At 45.9% G+C, this 25,667-nt stretch overlaps 1 protein-coding gene across 1 annotated transcript in view; it reads right to left on the bottom strand.

Annotated features, from left to right (window-relative positions):
• Positions 1-25,442, bottom strand: part of CRB2 (crumbs cell polarity complex component 2) — a 30,542-nt gene extending 5,100 nt beyond the window's left edge. The window contains exons 1-9 of the mRNA XM_065648661.1: positions 25,370-25,442; positions 16,774-17,475; positions 14,805-15,000; positions 14,459-14,598; positions 13,800-13,982; positions 12,756-12,869; positions 2,760-3,707; positions 1,396-1,952; positions 358-523 (exon numbers count right to left, since the gene is read on the bottom strand). Coding sequence (XP_065504733.1) covers positions 358-523; positions 1,396-1,952; positions 2,760-3,707; positions 12,756-12,869; positions 13,800-13,982; positions 14,459-14,598; positions 14,805-15,000; positions 16,774-17,475; positions 25,370-25,442 — 3,079 coding nt within the window. The remainder of the gene's footprint in view (positions 1-357; positions 524-1,395; positions 1,953-2,759; positions 3,708-12,755; positions 12,870-13,799; positions 13,983-14,458; positions 14,599-14,804; positions 15,001-16,773; positions 17,476-25,369) is intronic.
• Positions 25,443-25,667: the final 225 nt, after the last annotated feature.

Genomic DNA, 25,667 nt, shown 5'->3' with positions numbered 1-25,667 from the left:
AACCTCTTCCTGTTTACAATTGCACTTCTAATAATAATAATTCTTGTGTAGGAATTTTTGCTCATCAGTCTCACAGCACTGCACAAAAATACAACTATTTCCCTTTTGCTGCTAGAAAATCCTCCCTGACCAAGTCAAAGTAACAGGAGGAAACACCTCTGAGTACCGTCTTTGCTCTGTCCCAACCTCTGGTGTCAATCCGCAGGCACGCTGCCTGCAAGAGTGTGTACCTGGGCATCATTCTCAGTTTCCTTTTTGCAGCATGTGTTTCCAGTCATTGCAACAGCACAAACTAGGAATGCTGATTACAGACAGTGAACACTGAGGATTTTACCCACACACAAGCAGGAAACTTACACACATATCCTGCTAGAACATCTATACAGGTGGTAGCTTCAGGGCATGGGTCGCTTGCACACCAGACTCTCTCTTCACAAAATTTCCCAGTGAAATTTGCTGGACAGCTGCAATGGAAATCATTCCAAGTGACAATGCATTTGCCACCATTTTGACATGGTTCAGACTGAAAAACAAAATAGTGGAATTTAGGAGCAGTGTAGTTCATCTTCAGATCTAAGAGAATTTGTAGAAGCAAATGTGAGAACAAAGACCGGTACAAGCAACACTTAAGTAAATTAAAATTGAAGTAGTAATTAAAATAGTGATTCAACAGCAGTGAAGGAAGCATGAGGGTCTCTGCACAAGAAATTCCTGAGACCCTGCCTCTCCCTGTGTGCACTGCTGAGCAACAGAGAGTCCCTAGGCAGAGCTCCATCAGTTTGGAAAAGAACAAAGCACAAAATCAAAGGTGAGGACACATGAAACAAGGTGCAATGCTCCTGAAAACCTCACAAAGTTCTGTCACTAGAAGGACACACCTCATACCAGACGCATGACAGTAACGCACAGCACCATGAGCAAGGGCAAAACTGGGGAGCATGGCCTCCCCATCTTCATGTGTGGCATAAAAGAGAGACAGCTGCTGATCTAAGGGCACCATGGAGACAGTTCCTTGAACTGCTGGTGCCAGAGCAACAAATTCCTGGGGCAAGAGGTGATTGTGCAACTGAAACGGGATGGAGGAGCTGGGAAAGTTACTGGTTAGAGGGTGGAGTCTGGACAGTGTTTGTGGGCTTGGCTAAACGGAGGCAGGCAGCACAGGAGCCGGACTGCCCGAGTTCTACAGACTACCAAAACTACAGGGGAGCTGGAGAAAACTTGGTGCTTAAATTGTATGTAGCATATTGAGTGAAGTAGGGGCATAATGGTAGCAGGTGTCCTTCCATACTTAAAAAAGCTCATCTTCCCAATATCCGCAACAATCAAACTGTTCTGTAATCACAGAATGATAATAAACAACTGCACAGATGTAGAGACAAATGAGAGACGTCGTACCTTGCAGGTGTCATCAGAGACACAACCACTCACAAGGTTACCACTGTGAGTCCTGTTAAGTTCCTGTGGCAGACTGTAGTTCTCAACCTGAAAAAACTGTATTTGGAAGCTGTTCAGCTGGACGTCCTGCAAACAGCCTTTAAAATACCCTCCCCACATGTCAGTGCTGCCTGGGTTCGGATGTCCACCAACATACACTTCATAACCAGCTAAAAGAGGTCTTGCCACGAGCTGTCCTAGCTCCAGGTATGCGTGCGATTGGTGAGCACCAACAATTCCTGCTTGGAAAGACAGAGCTACCAAATGCCTTCTCCCATCAACTAAGTTTTCTGGTAACGCCACAGTATCTGTTGGTGCCGTCTCTATCTTCAGCTTGCCGTTCTTCAAGTACACGGTGAGGCAGGGCTCTGTTTCGTTGCTGATTTGCAAAAGCAAACCGTTAGGTTTCCGACTACGAATGAAAAAGGAGATGTTGAAGTTTGCACCAAGGCTATCAGCAAGGGTGAAAGAGGCAAAGCTGGTGGAATTCTCTAGGCCAAATGTTGCTGCTGGGTGCTCTGGAAGAGAAAAGAAATGCACATCGGTTCAATGAGAAGGGGAATGCAGCTGGCACAGAGATATTCTAAGCTGCCACTCCTTATGAACGGGGCAAGACCTTCTCAACATTTGCAATGTTCTCTCCCCACACAGGTCTGAAATTAATAAGTAGGTGAATGTGTCCTCGCTTTCTCTGCGGGGCATAAATCCAAGCACCCAAGTAGCAGAAGAGGGAAAAGCAGGTCTAGCAGAGTCCTTGCCACCTAGCAGATTTACACAAGGACTTTTAAGCTACAAAGTTGCTTTTAAAATTTGTAAATTGGGTAACAGCAGCACAACTTTGTATTTGCCTTGTTTAGGGCTCAAGAGTGAAACAAAAAACTGGAACCACATTAATATAAGCCTTGCAGAAACAAGAAAAAAAAAGCAAATAGATATGATTTTAACTCAAAATTGCCAGAGAGCTTCCTCTAACACTGTGTTTTATCTATAAAGCAATACATTCCTATTCGTACTCAGAAGATCAACTTTTCCCAGTAAAACAACTTCCCTACCCTCCTGCAATCACATAGATCTGATAATGAAGTCAGAGATTCTGGCTCAACGAGGAATAATTTCTGCACCACAAAACTGGAAATCATTCCTGCAGGAGCAAGTGACAGAAAAGGGATCAATGAAAATTTTATTTACAGAGCGTTTTGCTCTAGTTTTCTCACTGGTCAAGTAGGAAATGTGGCTTCCAGAGCTAGTGTCAATGCTTCTTATCTGGTCTCTTTGAAGCACCACCTGGCAGAGGAGCTGGCAGATGTAAATCACACGACACTTACCGTATGAGCAAGCTGGGCCTCCGTAAGGCCGGGAACAGTCGCACCTGAAGGTTGTCCAAAGGTCCAGGCACAGCCCGCCATGCAAGCAGGGCTGGGACAGGCACCACTCGGTGCGCTCGCAGCCCCGCGCCACCGGGGAGGACTCGCCCAGGGGCAGATCCACCGGGAGCACGGCTGCAGCATCCACCTCAAAGTCTTGCAGGCAGCCGACAAAGCCCTGCTGGCTCCGTGTGTTGTTGGCCATCGGATCCTCAGCACCTCCAACAGACACGTTCAGGAAGGCGTGCGGGACCAGAGCCGCACCGTGTGGGACAGGAGAGCTCTGCAGGCAGACACCCGCGTCACAAGAGTCGTGCCAGAGCTTCAGCTGCACAGTGCTGTGCAGAACAACTTCAACTTTATGCCACTGGCCATCATCAACTCGCAGCCCCTCCAGGAGCAGCGAGTACCCAACATCCTCCCTCTTCAGTCCCGCATGCAGAATGCCTTCAAAGAGCTCCAGGAACAAGTATTCGGCTTCATGGCCTCGGTAAAAAAGGATGGCGCTGGGCAAGGTGGTTCGGAACCAGAGGGACACGCTGGCAAGCTGATCTCCTGCTACGTCCCTCCTGCTCTGATTGTTCACGGGCAGCTCAATGAGGAGATACCCTCTGGAAGCAAAGGAAAACGTTGTTGGTGTTGAGCATGTGGCATCATAGAAACCAGGCTGGCACTGGCACAGGTGGCCGTGGCTCTCAGCTTGGTAGGTTGGGATGCACAAGGCCTCATTTTGGCAGTCGTGCGTCTGGCACCCAGTGAGCTTCACAGAGCAGTTCTTCCCTCCCCAGACAATGCCATCCTGGCTAGGGGCACAGTGGCAGGTATAGTCAGCAATGCCATCCTCACAGACAGCTCCATTCTTGCAGGGACCCTCCTCACACTCATTGATGTTAACAGCACATTCCACACCTGCGAAAGAGATTTAGAAACTCACTGCAGGGGATTGTGACTCCCTTGCCCAGGGTAAGTCCGCCAGGCACAGAGCGCCCTCCCCAGCACTGCCACTCCCTCGGCCATTCTCTTCAGGAAACCACCAAAAGACCAAGAGCTGCCAGTAAGAAGCCCCACGCTCACTACAGAACGGCCACCACCAACGAAAGAGCCAGAAAACCTCGTGTGCTGCCCTCCCTGCGGGGCCGAGGGGCCCTGCAGAGAGCCGCAGCCAGCCTGCGCCGGCCGGCTCTGCTGTCCTCTCCCAGACAACCCCAACACCACAGGTAAGCAACATGCAGAGGATAACAGAGTCACAAAACAGTATAGACAAGGATTTTATGCTTCTTTCAGTTACAGATTTGGTACACTGAAACTCAAACTATGTCCATAGGTCTGACCGGAGCATGTTCCAGGCACTGCTGCTGCAGACAGCGTCAAAAATGGATCACTAGCCAGGGAAGTTGCTGGAAAGGCTCACTTAAGAAAATTTAAATTCCCAGACAACCCTCCAGTTGTGAAATGCTCACAAAACTCAATTCATTACCAAACAAGAAACAAAACACACTCCACAGGCACTTTGCCATACTTGTGCTAAGCTGATTTCAGCTCTGCCCAGTCCTGCAGAAGGGAACTGGGTGAAAAGTACCGCATTGCAGTTTGTTTGTCTGCTCGAGGCACGTGTATCCCACCAGGGCTCAAGTAAATTACAAGACATTACACTCAAATCTGGTTAATGAAAATCTGCTGTCGTTTTCCTGAACATCTCCAGACTGACAGAAGAGCCCCTCTGAACCAGTTCACTTTATCTGGCCCATACCATTGGTTTTGACTAATCTTCAGAGACAGTCGCACAGATAAACCAAGCATGGATTATCCCAATCTAATAGCATTACACCCCAAGCACAATGAGGACAGCAGAGAGAAAAAGAAGGAATTTGCACACAAAGGAGGAGAATCAAAACACAAAAAACATTTGTAAAGAAAAGCCACCAAACAGAATGTGCATGTCAGAGGTTAGAGAGTTGCCTGAGGGAAAGAGATGAGGGGACATGGGGCATTAGAGCACTGAAGCTGGACTTGGTATGTGATAAAAAAGGCTTAGCAAAGACACAGGCTCCTTGAATCCAGGCGTGGATGGTTTGTCCCCCTCCCAGCAGGCTGCACAGCGCCTGAACACCCTGGCTGGCCCAGCCGCTCTCCTCTTTTCAGCCCGTGCTCGTTGCTGTTCCCAGTCCCACCTCTGCAGATGGGCCAAGACCCAACACCAGCTTCCAGCTCCATAATGTCGGATTGTGTCTGTGTAGGGACATAAGGCGTGTGGAGCTCAGAGAAGCACTGGGAGAGAAATGGAAGGCTCTGGTAATTCTGCACTTTCCAGCTATGCTAGAGCTGCTCTGTGGGCAACGCTACCTCAGATTTCTCTAGGACACAGATCTCTACTGACATAGACTTGAAGAGAACTGCTCTATGTAGTGCCTGTGGAAAAGCACTGAATTTGGCCAATAATGAAGAAGAGCTCGGCTGATGGACAGATTCAGAGCTGCTAATACTACCTCAGCACAGCTTCTTGCTCCAGATATTAATGCTGGGCTTGCTCAGCACACAGGGTGTGATCCTACCTGTAAAGGAACCAGCAAGGATAAAATTAAGATTTCAGCACAAAGCGATGGCCACACTTGAAGGAAATGTGTTGGAATCAATACAGTATAATGGCCAAGTCTGAGCCTGGAGAACCCCGGTCTGGGAGAAGGTGGCAAGACTTCAATTGGATATATAAGAAATCAGCAGAGCAGTAGAACTACGTGGAATGCGTTTTCTGAGTTATCAGGGGACTGGAGGGCTCTCAAAACTGCAAGAGGCAAGTTTGCAGTCAGATTTAAGGGGGGAGGCTGTTGAATGGTGTCAGAAAGATAGTCAGGTTTGGTATAGTCCCAAATGCTTGAGATGCTGCTCATTTCAGATCAGAGCTGTTGATATTTACAGAGCAATGAGGAGAAGATAGCGCTGGTTTGTATAACAGATAACAAATAACAAAGGGAGAGATGCGGTGAATTGCTGCATTTCCGAGAAGGCCGAGAGCCCCGTTTCCCGTCCCGCATTCCTGGCGCTCGCGGTCGCCAGCAGCAGGAACACCTGCCCGGCTGGCCCAGCCTCCCGCCCACACCTGGGGGTGAGCGCTGCGCACCAGCCGGCAAATCAGTCCCTGCGGTGAGTGCACAACCCCACGCTGGTGGCTAATTAAACACCAGGCTTTCCCAAGGGATGCAGCTGGTTTGATTTCTTCGATTATTTGTTTTAAATGAGTGAAAAGAATAAGCTGACTCTCCAGGTCTTTACACAGTACTGTCTCATCTCACAGATTACAAACGGGCTAAGGAAATGTTCAGAGAGAGAGGAGGGCGGCTCGTCCTAGAGGAACCAAACCCACCAGCATGGTCTTTGTCACTGTCATTGTTTCTGCCAGCAAACAGCCAACCTTCCCAGGACTGGAGCAGGAAAGGAAAGGGCCTCTAACGCAACATCCAATGTATTCTTGCCCTGTTGGGTTTGGGCTGCAGATGACAGAGTGTAAATGCAGAAGGGGGTGCCAGCAAAATAAAGGAACTTTTCCCTACTCCAGAACAAATAAGTTTTTGCCATAGGCCATTACAGCAGCCAGAAGCACAGATAATTTCCTGGGTATCCATTATTCCAAGCTTCTCCAAGACATGGACAGTTGTGTCTTTGCAAACCCACTGGAAAGTGTATATTAAAAAGAAGTTCAAAACTAATTTGTTTCCCTAAGAGAAGCTTAGGCATCCCTTTTCAGGTATAGTAAAAAAACTTAAAAGGGGGGACAACTCCATCTGACAAAACAAGTTACTCTTAAGTAATTGCCTCTCTTCCCTCTACGTCTCTTAGTTCAAGTAACAGTAAACATTCAAGCTATCAATAGTAAGAGCAGTGTTGCCAATCTGATTCATTACATCATTAGGAGACTTTAAAATGTTTAATGGGTTTCTTATCTAGTTAAAAACTAACAAATGCAAATCACGGGAATTTGTTATCTGGAAATCAGACAAGTGTTATTTAAAAGGCTCCTATCTGGAGACAAGTATTTTCAAACATTCCAGTTAATTTAACAGTGTTTAAGCTAATAGTCCCAAAGTAATAACCCACAGGGGCTGGGGCAGAGACAGACACTCAGAAGTCGCTGAGCTTTAATAACCTTTTTCAAACACAAACCTAATCGCTAAATTCTAAAGTGTTACAGATGTGGTGAGAACAAACACATTTCATAGATGTGTTATTAAAATCCACAGAGCTCACTATTCTCTGAATGAAGGTAATGATTTTACTGACTGCTATTAAAAAGCAAAGATTCATTGTATATAATGTAAGAATCATATACTTCAATAGATACATAATATGTTACAAGAATAAGCACACATGGAGATATTCTAATTTAGCTGCCATATACCAAAAACTCTTGTATGACAAAGTCGGTTCATGGGCCCAATTGTGAAAGGTGCGGGTTCAGCGGGGCAGCCACTGCTTGCCCTCTCCTTAAGAGCTGAATTCTCAGCAACCTCTCCCTGGTGCATCCTAATTAGGGTCTGTATTATTATTATCAAAAGAAAAAAGGAGAGGAGGGAGAGAGAGAATTAGCCACAACAAATGAACCCGACACAATTATATTTGCACAATTACTGCCATTTCCATGGCAACCCACCGCTCTGACCTCTCTCCCACCGTGCACCACTGCTCAAGGAGACGGGGCGGGGAGGAGATGGAGACGCGCACAGGCCAGCAAAGGGCTTGTCCTCAGAGCTAAAACAAAAATCTGCTTCTCAGTAAAGAAAAATCATTAAAACACCTGTAAAAAGCAAAACAAGCATTTCACAAAAGTAACAGGGAGACACCTGTGCGTTGACACAGCACATCTGAGTACGAAACAAGGACCCGTGCCCCTTGGGACACCGCGGATCCGATCGCTGCACAGAGCAAGGGCAGAGCCGTAGTGAAGATGCACACGCATTCATCTTGCAGCAACAAGGAAACTCCTTGCCCTAAAGTTTCCAAAACAAAACTTTAGGTCTCTTCAAAATAAAAACATTCTTCCTCTCTAGCCAATTCTTGTTCCTTCTCATGCCTCCAGCTACCACTAATCGCACAGCCGGCTCCCTGCCCTGGGCAGGCACGCAAACATTCAGGACACATTGCAATTACTGGCTAGATCTCATTACCTGCTAGCAGAAAAATTCCCTTCAGGATCACGCCAATCAGCACAGATTCCATGGCCGACTCCTTGTGGACATTTGTGACAGTAAAGGGAAAAAAAAAAATGGGGGTGAATGGGGGGAGGAACGACAGAAAAGGCTGGACTGAACCGGCAGAACGAGTGTGAGCGCTGCCCAGTGCCAGGCAGACAGAAAGGATTGGAGATGAAACCAGCCAATATAGAAGAGCCCTGTGCTGCGATCTAATCCAGGCCGGCTCTAACCCTCCCCAGCTGGCCCCTGTCAACGCTGACAAGAAGAATTCCTGCTCACAGCGTATTCTCACCCAGTGCATTACAGTAATACCCTGCCGCATCCACAGCATTAGCTCCAGCACTAAAAAGTCAAGAGACAATCTCTTGCCCTTGCCGCCTCCCTGGTGAATCTCCCACATTCCCTAAATAAGGCCAAAATATAGATGTTTCTTTTTAGAGGCTACGCCAAAAAGCTGCATTTCCACTACTGTGTAAAATCCAAATGACATGAATCAGGAGAGTTCCAGCTACAGAGTGGAACCCGGGCCCTGCTGTACATTCAGTGACCTACCCAGCGACCAGCACCTCGTGCAGTTTCCTTCCTCCACGTCTCCCATTCTGTGCATTTGTGAGCACAAGCATTTCCACTCTGCTATATTCGCTAAGTCTCAAGTTTTAACTATCGTGACCTGGTTCTCTGAAGTCAAACTGAATGGAAGGAAATTCTCTGCATTATGCTGACTGTACTGGTTCAAACACGGCACTGCAGAATAAAAACTCTCTTTCCTCATTAGCAACCTTATAAAATTAGCTGTTGCCATCTCATTTTTTAATGTTTTTTTTTGGTTTGGTTTGTTTTTTCGTTTGTTTCTAAATGTGGTCGCTCTCATATTGTAAAGTTCCTGAGGGCAGAATTGCTTTCATGTTGCAAAGAACCCAGAGAAGGTTCTTATTTCTGTGAAGAAATGTCATCTGGGAGCTTTTCCCCAAACTTGGAGTCTCTGTTAGTATCAGTGTCAGGTCCAAGCAAACAAAAACTCCCACACATCAGAGTCTGGAATCTGCGCTAGCAGTATCTCTTCAAGATATTAAAAGAAAGCATTCCAACAGCTCTTGTAGCTATTTTGCTTTCTTCGCTCAATCGTAACATGTCAGTCAATTTTACAGATATTTTAAGTGGGAAGGATATTGCGAGTGTTTGTTTGGAGTCAAAACTTCTGAGAGTCACATCTGGGTCCTATGCACGCAGAAACCTGTCCTAGCACAGATTTAAATAGTACCTATATTAGCTAGTACCACCCCTTCTGCTATTGCTCGAGAGAAAACAAGTAGGTAGTTTGTGCCATTCAACCACCTACTGCAACAATGAAGTCAGAAAATCTACACAAAAGGCCAGTTCCAAACAGATTGTGCAGTCACGAGCATCAGAATCTCAGAGGACACTTTTGATCAAAACTCACCTGACACCAGCAGGGTCTAGACTGAAGCGCCCACTCTCGCAGCATCCTGAGCAGACGGCAGGGAAATCAAAAGCTCTGATCACCCACGGAGCTGTGATCCAGAAGGGAGACACAGTGTGGAACGCAAGGGAAGCAGGGGGATCTCACTGAGTGTTCTCCAGCTCCCTTCAGCTGTATTTACCAAAAGGGCTTCTGTTGAAGGGGTAACAGTCCTCTAATCTCTTTACTATCTTAACCTCTGAGCTGCCCTTTCTGTGGAAGCTACATCTCTAAAACAAACCTGACATCATGAAGTACCTGCGCACACACACACACACAAGTCTGTCCAAAGGCGGTTAGAAGGAAGAATCTCCCATTTATTTCATGACCCACGACCCAGGAATTCAAGCATTCTCACAAAGCAACCATTTATAGCCAGCTACACAGAGGTATCCTACTTCTCTAGGGACCATTGACAAGCACATTATGGCTGAACGAAGTAAAATGGTCAATAAGCACTCCAGTTATAGTGAGACACGTTCACAATCCCTCCCAAATTTACCACCACACCACCTTCTGATTTCTCAGGAAAGTAGCAGCATTCCTCAGCCATGGGCAGAAAGCTCAGAATTGTACCACAATCGCAAGGTGCCGCTGCCGAGGACGAGTCTGCCATGGAAATGTCGGGGCTCTTCCCTCTCGTTTGGGCTGCCCAACACCCCAGCGCTCTGGTTTAGGACTCTGCCTTTCTAAAGGCAACTTTAGCAGGAGAGGAAATATGAGTGGGAGCGCTCAGGCCGTGTAAAAGTTTTTAATGAACTAACCAGATTCTACTTAAGTGACTACACTCTTGCAAGTTAAAAATCAGTTCCCATTCCAAATGGAGGTACCTGTCTTTTTCATGTTCTGGCCCAAACTATTGCCTAGTATGTACATGATGGGCTGAAACCATACCTACGAATAAATAATTCATTTGCGCTGTTTTTTGTTTTGTTTTTTCCTAAAAACCAGACTTTTCCTAACATGCTGCTTCTCCTGACCATAGTTGACATAGTTTCCAAGATCATGCAAGATTCATTGTCCTTCTCATGTCATTTAGTACCCATGCAATCTTTCGATTCACACTTCTTACGTACTCTCAGGATACATCCTCTACTAAAGCACAAACTGACACGCTGAACACTCTTTAGGACCTATTGTGCCATTCTCTCAGGAATGGGGCACCTCTTTTGCAACAACTCCATTTCAGAGAGAGCTGCCTCATCTCCCTGCACTGCTGTAGTCTGGGACAGCACTGAGGCAGTTAATTTGCAAAAGAATTTATCCTGACTCACATTGTTATCCCAACACTCCCCAAATTCCTCAGACTGAAGAAAAAAAATAGAGAAAGAACCCCCTGCTGCCCCAAGAAAGCATTCTTCATCAGAGTAGCAAGTTCACTTTAATCAGCGGAGGCAGCTTAAACCCAAGTTCACAGCAGATCTGAGCTGCCACAGAAATGCGTTTTGAACAGGAACATTATGAGAAGCTTCACAAAGTTGTTCTGTGATCCTAATATGAAGTAATAAGCTGTTTACCCAGCATGACTGTACTGGGATTAATTGACAAAGGAGGGGAGATTAATTGCTATTATTTCCCTGTCAGCTCCAGTCCTCCACATGCACTCAGTGATCTCTCAGACTGCTCCCAGCCTTTCACTGCGTTAATGTGTCAGAACTACCTCGGCTGAGACAAAAGTCCTTCACCAAAAGCAATATCCAGAAGAGCAACCTGCTTCTAATCCCCTTCGAGTACTAATGAACCCAAATTTGATGCAACAGAATGAACTCTAGCGCTCCTTTGCCCATCATCCTGTGTTTCTGTCAGCTTTTCTGCCCATGAGCACGCTAAGAATTGGAAAGGATTAAAGAGATCTGCAGTTTGGCAAAGCACAGTGCAATTCTGAACTCTGGGAGGATAAGCGAACAGGGCACATCTGTGAGTGAGAATTCTGACAAGTAGGATAAACTTTAAACCATCACTTTGGACAAGATCTCAGCTCATGAGTACAGCATTGTAACTACCCAAGAAAGTACCAATAAAGACCTTAGATAAAAGCCTGTTTTCAAAGACAAAGGCGAATTTTTCTCAGCCTAGTCTAAATTAGGAATCCAAAGCAAACGAGATAGGCCAGAAAGCCCCACAGAGAATTCGGCCCAGTTACAGAAAGTGTTAACTAGGCGTTGATTTGAGATTCTGGGAGAGAAAATACCTCTGTAATGGGTCTGCCCAGGAAAGAGCTGGACAGTTACACCAACACAGCTCAACCACTACGACCGCAGAAGGAAAACAGAAACTTTCCCATGCAATACAGGCCTCAGACAGTCTCCAGATCGTTGCTACCTGCTGTTAGAAGAAGCTAAAGGGACAAGGTTTTCTTCTGGCTTCAAGTTTTTCTTTTTCCCACGAGATGGCAGCCTGGTAACACTATGGCAAGGTTACAACCACCTCAAAAATACAGAAATACAAGATTGTGCTGGGGGCTACCTTTCATATAAACTACCTTTGGTGTTAAACTGCTCAAAACAGAGAGTACATGTGGAATTGAAAGATGCAGAAAACTGAGAACAAATATTTTAAATGAAGATGAGGTTTAGTAGCAGTTAGCAGTGTACATTCCCAACAGAGATGATGTGCAATATTCACTATCCCCTTGTTTCTCAGCTGGAAAACTGAGACCCATTAAGGTCAGGCAGGGCATTTCTGTAAGAATCCAGACTCCCCATTCCCTTGTAAACAGAGAAGGCTTCATTTGCTCACATGACAAAGACCTTTTGACCTCCTAACATAGCAGATTACTGCCTTCAGTCAAAACTCGCTGGCTCTTTTCATCCAGGGGTGTCAGGGAATGGAGATGCTTTACAGATGTTTTATGTGCTGGTGATCCAATCTGCTACAGTCAGTAGCTTGTGACAACCAGAATGTTAGGCACCTCTTTTTTAATTTGAAGGCTTGTTTTGTTCACCTTCATAGAACATGTATAAAAAAACCCCACGGTTCCCCCAGTGAACTTCACTCCGGGATACAGATCCCCCAGCTATTCTGATCTTAGACTCTTCTGAATAGCTGATCTCATGTCTCAAAATCTGGTTCACAACCTACCAGCTTACCAAAATCGCAGAGCTTTCTCATGGCATTTGAGCCCTGAACTGCAGACATCTCACTGCACCAGTGCTGCACTCCCCGCAGTTCACCTCAGTCCTGCTCAGCAGCCTGGGCTGCCCGGTGCTGCAGTCCAGCCCTGCAGCAACGCAGCAGCTCAGCAGTAACCACGAGAACCTGATTCCAGCCACTCCCCTCCACCAGTATTACCTGAATAACCTGGTAGGCAGTGACAAAGGAAGCCATCAATACGGTCCACGCAGAGCCCTCCATTCTGACAGGGCTGGGACTCGCACTCATCGATGTTCGTAAAGCAGGTCTCCCCTTTAAAGCGAAAACACAAAGAGACATCTTAAGTGCATGAGTGCATCAGTGAAGGAAAGAATCTGAATGACAACTGCATTCATGACTTTTGCACTTGTTTTCTGCCATCTAAAAATGCAAAAGAATTTCTGTGTCTCTCCAGACACTCTGGCGAACAGATACCATCACTGAAATAATTAGGGAAAATGAAGTACAGAAAGGTCAAATGACTTTCCAGGGTCATGAAAGGCAGCGGTGGCAGGATCAGAACTTCTGAACCATTCCCATCTGTGTAACAGTGGACCAAACTCTAATTTTTCTCTCAAAAAAGAATAAACTAATATTGCTTAGCCCCTCCTACCAGGAGATTTCCCCAGCTGTTAAATCCAGCCTCTTATACATGTCTATAAACCAGGGAAAGGGTGATATTTCAGCTGAACATCCACAGATCTTCTAGCTCCAAGAGCAAGGTATCAAGAACCCTCTTCTCCTACCCACGCTGATTATACAGTTGCTGTCATGAGAGCAGTCTCATCAGGAAACACAATAGTTATCTGGGACTCTAGGGAAACAGTTTCCTCTGAAGAGGAGTTTCACGGATATCCTGTGGGGATGAATTCCACCACATCATGAGAGTGACAAAGAGAAACCACCTTGGCACCTGCACAGCCAGGGGGCATCCATCAGAGCACTGGGAAAGCGCACAGGCGGCTGCCTCAGCCTCCAGACAGGCGTGCTGCACACGCAGTGACACTGGCGCAGCTCTCTGCAATGTACTCACACAGCGTGTGAACAGAAGCACGTTCCTGATGCATCAGGCTGCCGCTCTCTCTGAAGCACCAGTCGCTAAGTGATTTGTGTTGCACAGATAACATTGCTCCACTCCCATCTGCTCAAACCGTGCAGTACCTGTCAGGTGGAGACAGGATGAACGGTTTCTGCAGCACTCACCTGCAAAGCCTGGCTGGCACCAACACAGGAATCCAGCGGCTTGGCTATAGCTGAAATTGCTGGGGAAGTCAGGTCGTGTTCCGTAATAGGCTTGGTTGGATCGCTCGAAGCACACACCTCCGTTGTGGCAGGGACTTGTCGCACACTCATCCACATCCTTTTCACAGTGCTGCCCTGTGTAACCTGCCAGGAGACAGCAGTGTCAACATCACGCACAACTTCACTGGAATCAACCTCCCAAACATTGTGGCTGAACAAGACCCAGAAGACACTGCAGCTCAGCTAGCAGGGAGTCCCAGGACCCTCCACTTTCTCCATTATGTCAAACGCAGGAGTCAAATAATCAATTTGCAGGAAAGCATTAACTTGTGACAGAAAACACATGATGGAAAGAGGTAGAAAAGAGAAAGACAATCTTATGGCTGATAATCAGGGTGCATTTCCCAGTAACGAGGTCAACTGGATCCTGGAATGGCCTGTAAAGGGCAGCAGTGGCAGCCTCACTGTTTCAGACAATTAAAAAAAAAAAAAAAAAAAAAAAATCACACTGGACCCTGCAGCATCATTAATTCTTTACCTCTTCAACATGGCAATTTAGCACATGCTCCCCATTGCAGCGTGCCTACATGTCAGCATAGCAAACCAGATTTCCGGCCTACCTGGCCAGCAGGCACAGCTGTAGTGTTTGATTCCCTCCACACAGGTGGCCCCGTTCAGACAGGGTGCAGAGGCACACTCCAGGATGTCCAGCTCACAGTGCTCCCCCTCGAAGCCTGTGTCACTGCAGTCACAACGGTAGCTGTGGGGCAGCAAAACAGAGCAAGGCATGAGCTCTTAATTTGACTGCAAAGCCCAGTATGAGCAAGGAGCAAGTGGAGTTGTGATGTACAAAACACTAAATCCAATTCTTCCCATGGATTTCTACTCTAATTTTCACAGGTTACACTAAGTAGACCTTTAGATCAGTCCTGGTATCTAATTGCCCAAACACCGCTGATTTCTCACCTGTTAATGAGGTCTTGACATGTCCCGTTGTGCTGGCATGGCTGGCTCCCACATTCGTTGATGTCCACCTCACACTGGATCCCTTGGAACCCTGGTGCACAGGTGCAGGTGTAGAACCCAACGTGATCATTGCACAGGGCCCCGTTCTGGCAAGGGTCTGAGTCACATTCATCTATTTCAGTGTCACAGTTCACACCTTTGTTATAAAACAGAGAAATATTTGTGTTACAAATCTAGAAAAGTATATTTGTGCTGCCTGGACTTCTGAGCTGGAACCACAAAAGCCACATTTTCAACCCAAACTGGCCAGCATAGTGATCTGTTCTCATTTTGCCATAAGAAAATTGGGAGCTCATGAACAGCATGTGATTCTCACAAATTAAGGACCTTTGATTTCTATTTGAAAAAAAATTATTTTGTCTAGACTTTTGGATTTTAGTCTTCTATCAAAACTAAACAGTTTCCAGTATTTGTGAAGCTTTAGTCTCATTCGGGTTTGTTGAAGTAGCCAATTAGTCAGCACTTCACGAATAACATTCATAAAATCTTGATCTTGCATACAGCTCTTAATAATCTAGTGATAGCTGGTTTGGTTTGGGATCTGTGGCCTGGCATCACCTCCAAACCTCAGTCATTACAGTGGCACCTGCCAATCCACCTAATCTGCCCTTCTCGGCAAAGGCTCCCCGCACAGCGGACAGGGCCATCCTAATCCTGACGGAATGTGGGCCCCCTAATCTGCCCTTCAAACCCGTCAACACCCACGCAAAACTTCCTTCCCCCGAATTCCAGCTGCAAGCACCAGGAAACAACCTGGCCTTGCCAGCCTGTGGTGATGAAGCCTCTGGATGAAGCGCTAGATCATAGGGCAAAGCCTCACATTTGACATCAGAATAACTCGGAGCACAACAAGCTCCTCCAGCTGCCTGGGTCATTTATCACTTCCTTGGCAGGGGAATCCCACAATCCTAAATTGAGAATTCAGCATAAAGATAAAAAAGAAACTGATTCACAAAGACATAATTATGCTTGATACTTAAAATCAGTATTAATCTGAAGGCCTACACAGAAATGCTTTTTTTTCCCTCTCCCTCACCTCTGTTCATTTTTATCAGTGAGTCAGCATCAGGGACGGCATTCCTGATGTTGTAACTTCTCATTCCACTGGTAATCAGCAGCATTCCTTGCAGCAAACTAACTTTTTAAACACTTCAGTGGGTGACAAGGAGGAAGGCTGAGACGTTCCTGTGCTCGGTGGTACCAGGCAGACACGGCGCAGCACAACTGCATTCCACTCTGATAAGCAGGGCTGGAGAACGGAGAACCCCGACTGCCTCCCTCACAGATAACTCACAGGTGGAGATTACTCTGAGTCACCATCAGCACAAATGCACAGAACCCCAGATACTTATGTCACATGCCAAAAAGCATTTGCCAGGCATGAAAGAATTGGAGAAGAAATATCTAACTAAAAGCCACTTTATTCCAAAAAGACTACTTCTCAGAGAAATCCTGCAGCACAGGACAAAGTATTACAGGCTGGATAGGCAGAGATAAATTACACCCGGAAACACTAAGTATACATTTCCTGAAAATAAATCTCTTTTCTTTTATATCTGCCTTAATTTCATGCTGAGAGCTAATCATATCTAGTACTCAGGTCTCAGACAGTCCCCCCACTTCCACTCTTGGATTCACGTCTCTCAACATCCACAGCATCCATGGAAATCAAAGCCTCAACTATTGCCCAGAAGCCGCAACAACAAGCCCGATGCCATTATTCGCACAGTGCCAAACGCTCCAGAAGTAATCGGTCGCACAACAGATTTAGACTCATAGCTGTAAAACAATAGCTTTTCAGGACAGCTACTAACACTGCAAGACACATGAGCAGCAGGCAAAGTGTGGAACTGCAGGAACAGCAAGACGTAACCCAACCACCCAGACAGCACACGAGCGCGGGAGGTACCTGTGTAGCCAGGGACGCACTTGCACACGTAGTGATCCATCTCATTCAGGCAGGTGCCGTTGTTCTGACAGGGCCGGGACGCGCACTCGTTGATGTCTATGTCGCAGTTGTGTCCTTGGAAGCCTGGCACGCAGAAACAGCTGTACTCGTTCAGCCCCTCTCGGCAGATGGCTCCGTTCTGGCAGGGGCTGGACGCACACTCATCAATGTCGTCTCTGCAGTTGGCCCCGCTGAAGCCAGGCTGGCAGATGCAGGTATATTCCCCAGGACCCTCAACACATGTCCCGTTGTTTAGACAGGGGTGGCTAGAGCACACGGAGCTTTCTGTCTGGCAGTCTTCTCCACTCAGTCCTGTTTGGCATTTGCAGGTGTATCCATTTACACCATCTACACATTCAAAACCAGGATGTTTACAGGGGTTGCTCTCACACTCGTTAATATTAATGTTACAGTCAACACCTGTGAAGCCAGGCATACACATGCATTCATACTCCAGGAGTCCTGGAGTCCTGTTGCAAATCTTGTGGGCAGGACACCCGTGTTTAATGCACGCGTCATAGAGGAGTTCGCAGTTTTTGCCCATGTAGGCTATAGGCTCCACGGGGCAGGTGCACTGGTAACCTACTTCCAAATCCTTACAGCTCCCACCATTTTCACATGGGGATGAGGAACAGCCGCTATCATTTTCAGAGTATGAAGTTCCTGTTGAGAAAAGAGATGTTTTGTTAGTCAGCATTCGTAGCCCTAAAGAAGAAAGTTCTTCTGCCGACCACCACACACAACTCAGGGACTGCCCATCTAAATTCCACCCTGCATGGGGCTGTTCTAGCCGTTAGCTGAGAAGGAGTCTGGAGAATCAAACACTTACTATAAAGAACACAACACGCCTTCATACGATGGCAATCAGGAATTTCTTGCTAAGTCAGGTGACTAGATGCCTGGTTTTCAGAGGCACTCACAAACCAACCACTGGACTTGTTCTTGCTTTTAGGTGCCATTTGCCCTTTTTGCTACCTTCTGAACGTGACTGTGGGCCAGCGAGTGACAGGAATCAGTCTCTGGCAAACTCCACAGAGCTGCAGGTGGAGAATGGGCAGTTACTCAAACGGCAGAGGCCTGTACAGCCCTGGCACTATGTACAGCCCTGGCACTACGTACAGCTCCGGCACTACCCACAGCTCTGGCACTACCCACAGCTCAGCACCCTCAGCCCTCACCGTGTTACTACCAGTGGAGAAACGCTGTTTTAAGGTGCCAAGTTCCACACTACGGATTTGCCAGGATCACGCACCAACAGCATCACTTCTCAGCTGACCTTGTGCATTCTCTCATTCATGCCATCATTATCCCAGCCCATTTTTGGTCATGTTTGCCTTGCTCTGGTGCGCCTTCTACACACCCAGTAGTTAATCTGTGTCAGTGGTTTTCTATCGGCTCGCTGCCCCATGAGCTCCTCAGTTTCTTTGTACCTGAAGGTGGAGGCATCCGGCTTCGGGGCCTGAAAGGGATTTATAGGAGACTTTGGTTTACAAAAGCCTGCCCCTGCCCTGACCTCCTCCAGATTCCTCCCACCAAAAGACTGTAGTGTTTCTAAGTCTTCTTTTAAGGGGCAGTGGTGATGGGGGAGGGAGGCTCAGGGATTTAGACAGCCCTTTTCCTTCCCAGCATCATCTCCGCAGCCCACCCCTCCCTTCCTCTCTCATGTGATGCTGGGAGAGCTGCTGAGCATTGCACTGTCCAGCAATCTCTTTATTCTGCCATCAACCCTTTTATTCTCAGATTCCCAGTCAGGCAGAAAACAAGATGACGGAATCTGTCAGGAATCTCTGTAGCAATTAAGAGTGGGAGCCCAGGAAACTATTTGCAAAAGAGCTTTACTAGGCAGGAGATGGGAGCCTTTGGAGGCTTAATGAGGAACCGGTCCCAGGCTGCATGTTCCACAGGCCAGGAGCACAGCCCATGATAGAGACCAAGCCCACTGCACCTTCCGAACAACTTCTCCAATTTGCAGCAGACTCATCTGCAAAGAAACTCACATTTCAACAGAATCACCAAGCACTGCCAGTGTTGGCAGGCTGAAGTCATTTCAAAGACTACATATATAGTTTTCTGCTTTCGTTGTAAGTAGACAGTTTAAATGCTTCTTGCAATTAAACATAAAACATCAAATCCATTTGCTATTTCCTGTCTTTTCCAAGAAATGAAACAATATCTAAATAACTTCAAATTATTCTGTGACCTGAAGCTTGCAGAAAATTACCCATGTTTGGCCTACTCAGTAGAGGTTACAGACGTATTAACAACACTAACTCCAAGATTATATCATACGTTCCCCTGTACATAGCATGCCTTTACTAATACTGGAAAATACACTTTGCAAGGACAAAGCAAGCTCCTGTGTAAATATAGTATAACCCTAATATTCATTCAGTGGCAGTGCTAAACTTCCGGCTAAATAATTCCACAGATGAGACACTAATTCAAAACACAATTTGTTCCAGAGGGATGTCAGAAAGGGGGATTTCAGCAGTGAGAAGTGAGCACAACACTTGTGATGTCACCTGAAGTTAAACGCCGAGCCTGCAAGAGTTCTGTGTACTAAAGGGGTATCCAGACTCGGACCAGCACCTGGCTGGAGAAAGAACACGTGTGACATTTTTAGCTCTAGTTTTGTTATTTTCATCCATCAGTCCTAGGGCATACAATAATTTCTCTCAATTTTAGAATAGATTATTATATGAATAGCATATGAACATGTACCAAATGCTAATAAGCAAAATGAATAAATTAGCTTTTCCTGCTGCACAATATACCAACTGTGAAAACACGGAATTCAGACTATACTGTTCCATGAAAATGGTGACATTCAGGTCAAAGAACTTGTTGAATGACAAAAGTTTATAGTTCTCCACAAAAGCAGTTATTGCTGGATTAACAATGACACTTGGGATTTTTTTACGTTTCACAAGACGACTACGAATCAGTGATGTTTGTAAGTGAAAAAAACATTTTCAAATATATTACAATCATTCCATCCTGCAACCCTACTCTGAAACGAAACTGGAGAAGCCTACAGTTTCTTTGAAGAATATGTTCCAGGCACTTAGGGGTGGATTAGGAGGAACTTCAAAGGCTAACAGAGTGGCATATAAAGCATCCATTGAGCTCTGTCAGGACAGGTCTGGTTTTACACTTTAGAGGTAGCTGACAAAGATTTTCCCTAAAAGATGAGGTTTGTGACCTTTTGTAACACTTTTAGGCAAGCAAGCTGCATTATCCAGCTTTGTTTTAATAACAGGCTTTAATAATTTTATACTTTATACCTTTACTAAATTATCTTGTCAAAGGACAGTTTCAACAGCAAGTTTTCTAGCCATAAAGAGAAATCCAAAATGAATGAGGTGCTGGGTGATCTGAGATCCCCCGGTAGCAGTTCAGCGTCTCTCACTCCAGTGACACAGGACAAGATGCTGCTGCACTGCGGGGGCTCATGGAGCTGCGGGAACTCATAGTGCGGGAGGAGGAGGCTCTCAAAGAGCTGTAGGAAGGTTTCTGTCCTTTTCTTTAAAAAACAAACTCCCTCAACTCTGCCTACTCTGCTTTATCTCACAAATGTTGTGAAATCTCAGCAGTTATTTCCCCCACAACATGAGTTGCGTGGAAGTAACTTCTTGCACAACCTCTCCATCCTGATGTTACGTTGGCATTGCTGGCAGAAGGTTTTATTAGAGACCAATTATGAGTTGCTAAGACAAAAATACACAGGACAAGGAGCTTCAGTCATTTTTATTAGTTCACCGTTTGTGAGATGCTGCTTTAGCATTAGTCACCGGCTTCTGGTTTTTGTTTTTGCTTTTCACAGGTTTGTTTTTCAAAGTCTTGGGAAACAGAGGATGGATGGGCCAAGCTGGGGATACACCCAACCTCACGGAAAATGCTCAGTGCCACATCTTCATGAACCTCTCTCTCACTTGAATTTTAGCAGCTAAAGTTGTTGATTTCCAGGGTCCCCTTAAGTGTCACCCTATTCATGCACATGGTACCTGAAGTTTCCAGCTCCTCACACTGCTTCACTGATAACTACCCTAAAGGTGCTCTTAATGGTCACTTAAAATTCCAGCAAGGAAGTGGCAGGCAGAGGTTATCAGCCCAGAGATTCCCTTGTTTCCTTCAGACTAAAGGACAATTTTGACAAGTGATCAATGTGGGGTTTGTGGGTTGGTTGGTTTGGTTTTTAATTATACTTAAAGTGTGATTCAAATGAAACAATATAATCTCCATGAACACAAAAAAAATTCTAAGCAGAGTCGGTGGTACTTACTGAAAATAACCCATCTCTGAATACCTGTTCATGCATGTGCACTGCACTCAGAGTTCATTTTCATATTCTCACTATCTGTTGTGTACAACCTCTCAGCAAAATGCTCATTTTATACTTTGGGAAAAGACTGCTTCATGCTGATGAGTATTTATTTATGTTTCCAAAATTATGACCCAGTCATGATGTATGAAGTACCTTTCGTGCATAGATTTGTTGTTGAGTTCCTTGACTTCCATGCTATTTTAAATCTTGCTCATCTTTTACAAAGAGGTACCGCAGGCTTCTGGAGAAAGAGGCTTCCTTCAGGTGCCCTACTCGCTACAACTGCAAAAGGACAATTTACAGCCAAGAGGTGAGAACATCAGGCTGCCCAGCAGCAGCCCCCACCCGCACCACAAACACAATCGAGGGAGAGGAACCTTCAAACCGCGAATGCTCACAGTGCCAGCCGGACGCAGCTCTCAGCAGCCAGGCTGTGCCCTCTGAGCACCGAGGCCAAGGGCAGAACGGGAACCCTCCACCGCAAGTATCAGGGTAACACAACTACTAAATAAACTCTGAATAAAGGAATGGAAAGAGTTGTGTCTCCATGACAACCGGAAGGCATGTGCTTATATTAGTAAATCCCTGCTGACCTCTGCTGATCTCTCCCTCTCCTGGTCAGGGTGAAGGATTAGTGCCAGGGTACACACCACAGCCTGTTCCCAGCACCCACCGGACACCAGAGCCCTCAAGGGCCGTTCACACTGGTCACCCACCCTTGCTAACTCTGAAAAGATGGCATATCTGCTAAGGAAGATGACGGCAGAGTAAAATCAAATCCTTCTTTAGGAAGTACCTTCAGCGTACCTGTCCAGGGAGCGCACAAGGCCCTTTCGGGTGGCTTTATGCATTCTAGGGCTTTACGAGCCTCATTTCTTTGTTGACACAGAGAGAGAAAACTCTTCCCAGACCTACACCAAGTATCTGCTTCCTAATAAAGAAGGTAAAAAAGAGCATTACTATTCATGGCTTTGATACATCTTGTAGAGTTTTGGTAGATGAAGCACTAAGCCGAGTTTCTTAGCCAGCTGCCAGTTTGGATGCTAATTTAACAACCTCTCGGGAAGCCCCTGCACACAGCTCAGATTTCAGCTTTTCCTATGCAAATTTTTAGATGGATATTGTGGCTTCATCACTTTCCAGCCCTCTTACAGTGGTTTTCTGTTATTGCAGACCAACAAGTTCCAGACCACAACATTTGCATGCCAGGTTTTTGGTGTGACAAAGCTTTTTCATGGCAGAGATATTACACAGTCTACTAGTGTAAAATATAAAGAACACATAAGGGCCTAGACCACTGGACTTTCATGAAGACAGGTGTAAGAAGTGGCTCAGTTTCCCCTTGTGAAATATGCATAATATTTACCCCCTCAAAGAAACAGAAAGCTGATTCCTGGCTCTCTCTCACCCAGTGAACTGCTCAATGGTGCCAAAGGGTGGGCAGCAATCCACATGGCTGAGCAGTGCCAGCGTTACGGCCAGCGGCATTAACAGCATTATCAGAAATACCACTTCAGGGAATTAAACTTACTCTTAATACAGAGAAAGTAGCCAGCTAAATAATTTTCATTATTTGCCCACTGTTTTAATGCAGATTTGAAGATGTAACTCCTATTATCATGCTGCTGGAACTCAGAGAAGGACAGGAGCTATAAATCTATGTTTTATGATAGCACTGCATATATTGCCACAGTAACTCTTTGATCTTCTGTGCTTAAGACACCCCCGTATTTTCCCTTAATAAACACTCCTCCAAGCTGACCTTCAAGGTTTACACATTCTCTGATCTCTCAGCTATTTCCACAGATCAAACACTGAGACAGGGGGTTTCCTGTGGATTCAGTTAACCAGATTGAATCACAAGCTTGAAGGTCCAATTCTTATTTAAATATATTGACAAGGAACAAAATGGCTGAAAAGCTTTTATTTCTTTGTTTCCATTTTCGAAGTGAGTAAGATTTAAACTGTCCATAGGCCCAAGCTCATCTCAAGAGTTTGCATTAAAGCAGATAGCAAACTGCCAGGAAAAAGGTTTGTCCTCCCTCAATAGGCACCCAAAGCATTTTCCAGGCCAAAGGTATGTGAATTACTGTGCTCATTGCTGGCCAGAGTTGTGGGAACAGCAATGAGTACACACTCAGTTCTGCCCTCCAGAATCTCCTTTAGAACACTACAGATGAAGCTGAGGGCCATTCTGCCCCTTACACAGGCAGCAGCAGGAAAAGCGGAGTCACGAACAGTCTGAACCTCTGTCTCTATGGAGTTTATTTCAAACAACTAGAAATCGGGTGGATCTGGCTGCAGGATGGTCTTATGCTTACAGGCAATCTGGGTGCAACAGGCCATCCGGATGATCAGAACTTTCTCAACAAACTTTGAACAAATAACTTAGCCAGTCCATGCTTCGATGACATTTAGACTCAGTCAATTAGGAAAAAAAAAAAAAAGTAGTCATATACATCACAAGGGCAAGAAAAGGCATTTCCTCATAGCCTTAAAATTCTAAAAGCACTACTTAAATACCACCATTCACTATAGTTAAAATCTGGCAGAATTCCCCTTTCAAAATAGGAGCAGGTGGAAAGACTATGGAAATTGGCGCTTTCTTTGAGCTTTCCCGGCTGCACCAAGATGCGTCATCCACCTGTGCTCCAAAAGAAAACGACATTCTCAGTAAATCACTGTTGAGAAAAGAGCTTCACCCAGCAGTGAAAACTATCAGTGCAACGGGCAAACAGCACAAATCCCCAGAAACATGCCAGCTCTGGCAGCCACATACCCAGCAACACCCTCTTGCAACCGGCCTCCCTTCTGCATAATGCAAAGCCACCATAATTGCCTCACACTCCAAACCAGTAGCTATGGTTACGAGATACAAAAGACAGTCCTGCTGCTTCCCTGTGGCCAGAGGAATTCCAGGCACTTGGAGCGAATGCACTGGACAAAGAAGCTGGTACAAGAGAAAAAAGGAAAAAAAAAAAAAAAAAAACAAACGACAAAACCCCAAACGTAGTTTGGCTTTCATAGTCATAGTCTGAGGTGATCAGAGCAAAAGGAAATTTAGGGAGGCTTCAGAGGAGGAAAAAAAAAAAAAAGACTGTTGGGGAATCAAAAGAAAAGCTGAAAACTTTCTCCAACTCTGAAAAAAGTACATAAACTTCACCCACTAATGTGAGAAAATGCCCAATGCAGCAGATATTAGCAGAGAAAAGCCACTTTGACTGTATGCTCTGCATGCTCTCCACGTTTCACCTGCACTTTTTCACGTCATTGAGCATTTCTGTCCCCGCTCAGTGGAAACCAAACAGGACTCGTACATCAGACACCGGTCTGGCAGTGCCAGGATAAGGAGGCCTGTTCAGTCCCAATCACTTTCCAGTAAAAGGCTGGTCATGTTCCTGACGTGACCTTATAATCCCTAGATGACTAAACCAGGTGTCTAGGCCCAGCAGATCTCCAGGCACCCATTCCAGAAGAAACACAGAAATCTTTTTTTCAGCGAGCATAAGAAATTGTATACAAGAGTGGCTTTGGGAGCCCAAAGACATGTTTATGTGAACTTGAATCCCAGTATACTCAAGTATATTCTATTGCAATAAAATAAGTTTTCAATATGGGGAAAACAAACGAACAAACCAACCCCCCCCCATCAGTGTGACAGACTCTTTTGTAACCTCATCAGTTCTTGCATTTTGAGGATGGATCTGCTTTCTTCAAGATTTCCAAGTGAGAATACTTATGGACTATCTTCTTCCTCCAAATTTTGTACCAGGGGTATCTGGCACTCCAACGTATCAGTACACTCCCCTAGGTACACTCCTCTTTTGCCTAGATGTATTTCTAAAGAATACAGAATGGAAATAAAGCTCTGTGTTTCCTTTGTATGGGCACAACCGTAAAATTCAGAACTCTTCAATGGAGAAAATGGTTACTGTAATAGCTGAATACAATTACATGGTAGTGCACATGCTTTTAGCTCTTGTGAATAAATGCATATGTACATGTGCACATGGAGAAAGACAAAAGGAGACAACAAATAAATAGAAGGAAAAACATATCTAGAATGAAATGCCTGTCTACCTTTCAGACAAGAAGTTTTCAGCCTTCAAATTTAACTGTGAGAGTGGCATTTTGTTTAGCTACCTTTGCAATACAAGCACAGGTTACAGACTTGATCCAAAGTTAATGCACAGTAACTGGGCAAGAATCAGGCACAGAAGACAAAAAACTTACCCCAAAATAAGAGGAAGAGTGGCAGCAGGAGAGCAGCACTGGACGCCCTGGGTGTAGTTGTCTTTAGTTCCATGACCGGTCTCGGTGGCCGTTCTCTCCGTGCAGCGCCCCGGCTGCTCCCGCATCGCGGCCGGGCGGCCCCGCTGCCCGCGCCGGACCAGCACTGCCCGCTGGACAGAGGCCGCGCCGGAGCGCAGCGAAAACGCGGCGTGGATGTCCGGATCGGACCGCGCGGGGCGCCAGCGCCTGCAGCGGCCGGCGGGGCGGGCTCAGAACGGCCCGCGCTGGGAACCGGGCG

The sequence above is a fragment of the Caloenas nicobarica genome, chromosome 19 (genome assembly GCF_036013445.1).
Source record: "Caloenas nicobarica isolate bCalNic1 chromosome 19, bCalNic1.hap1, whole genome shotgun sequence".
NCBI lineage: Eukaryota > Metazoa > Chordata > Aves > Columbiformes > Columbidae > Caloenas > Caloenas nicobarica.
Note: the sequence above shows the minus strand (reverse complement) of the source record. Positions and strands in the feature narration are given on the sequence as shown.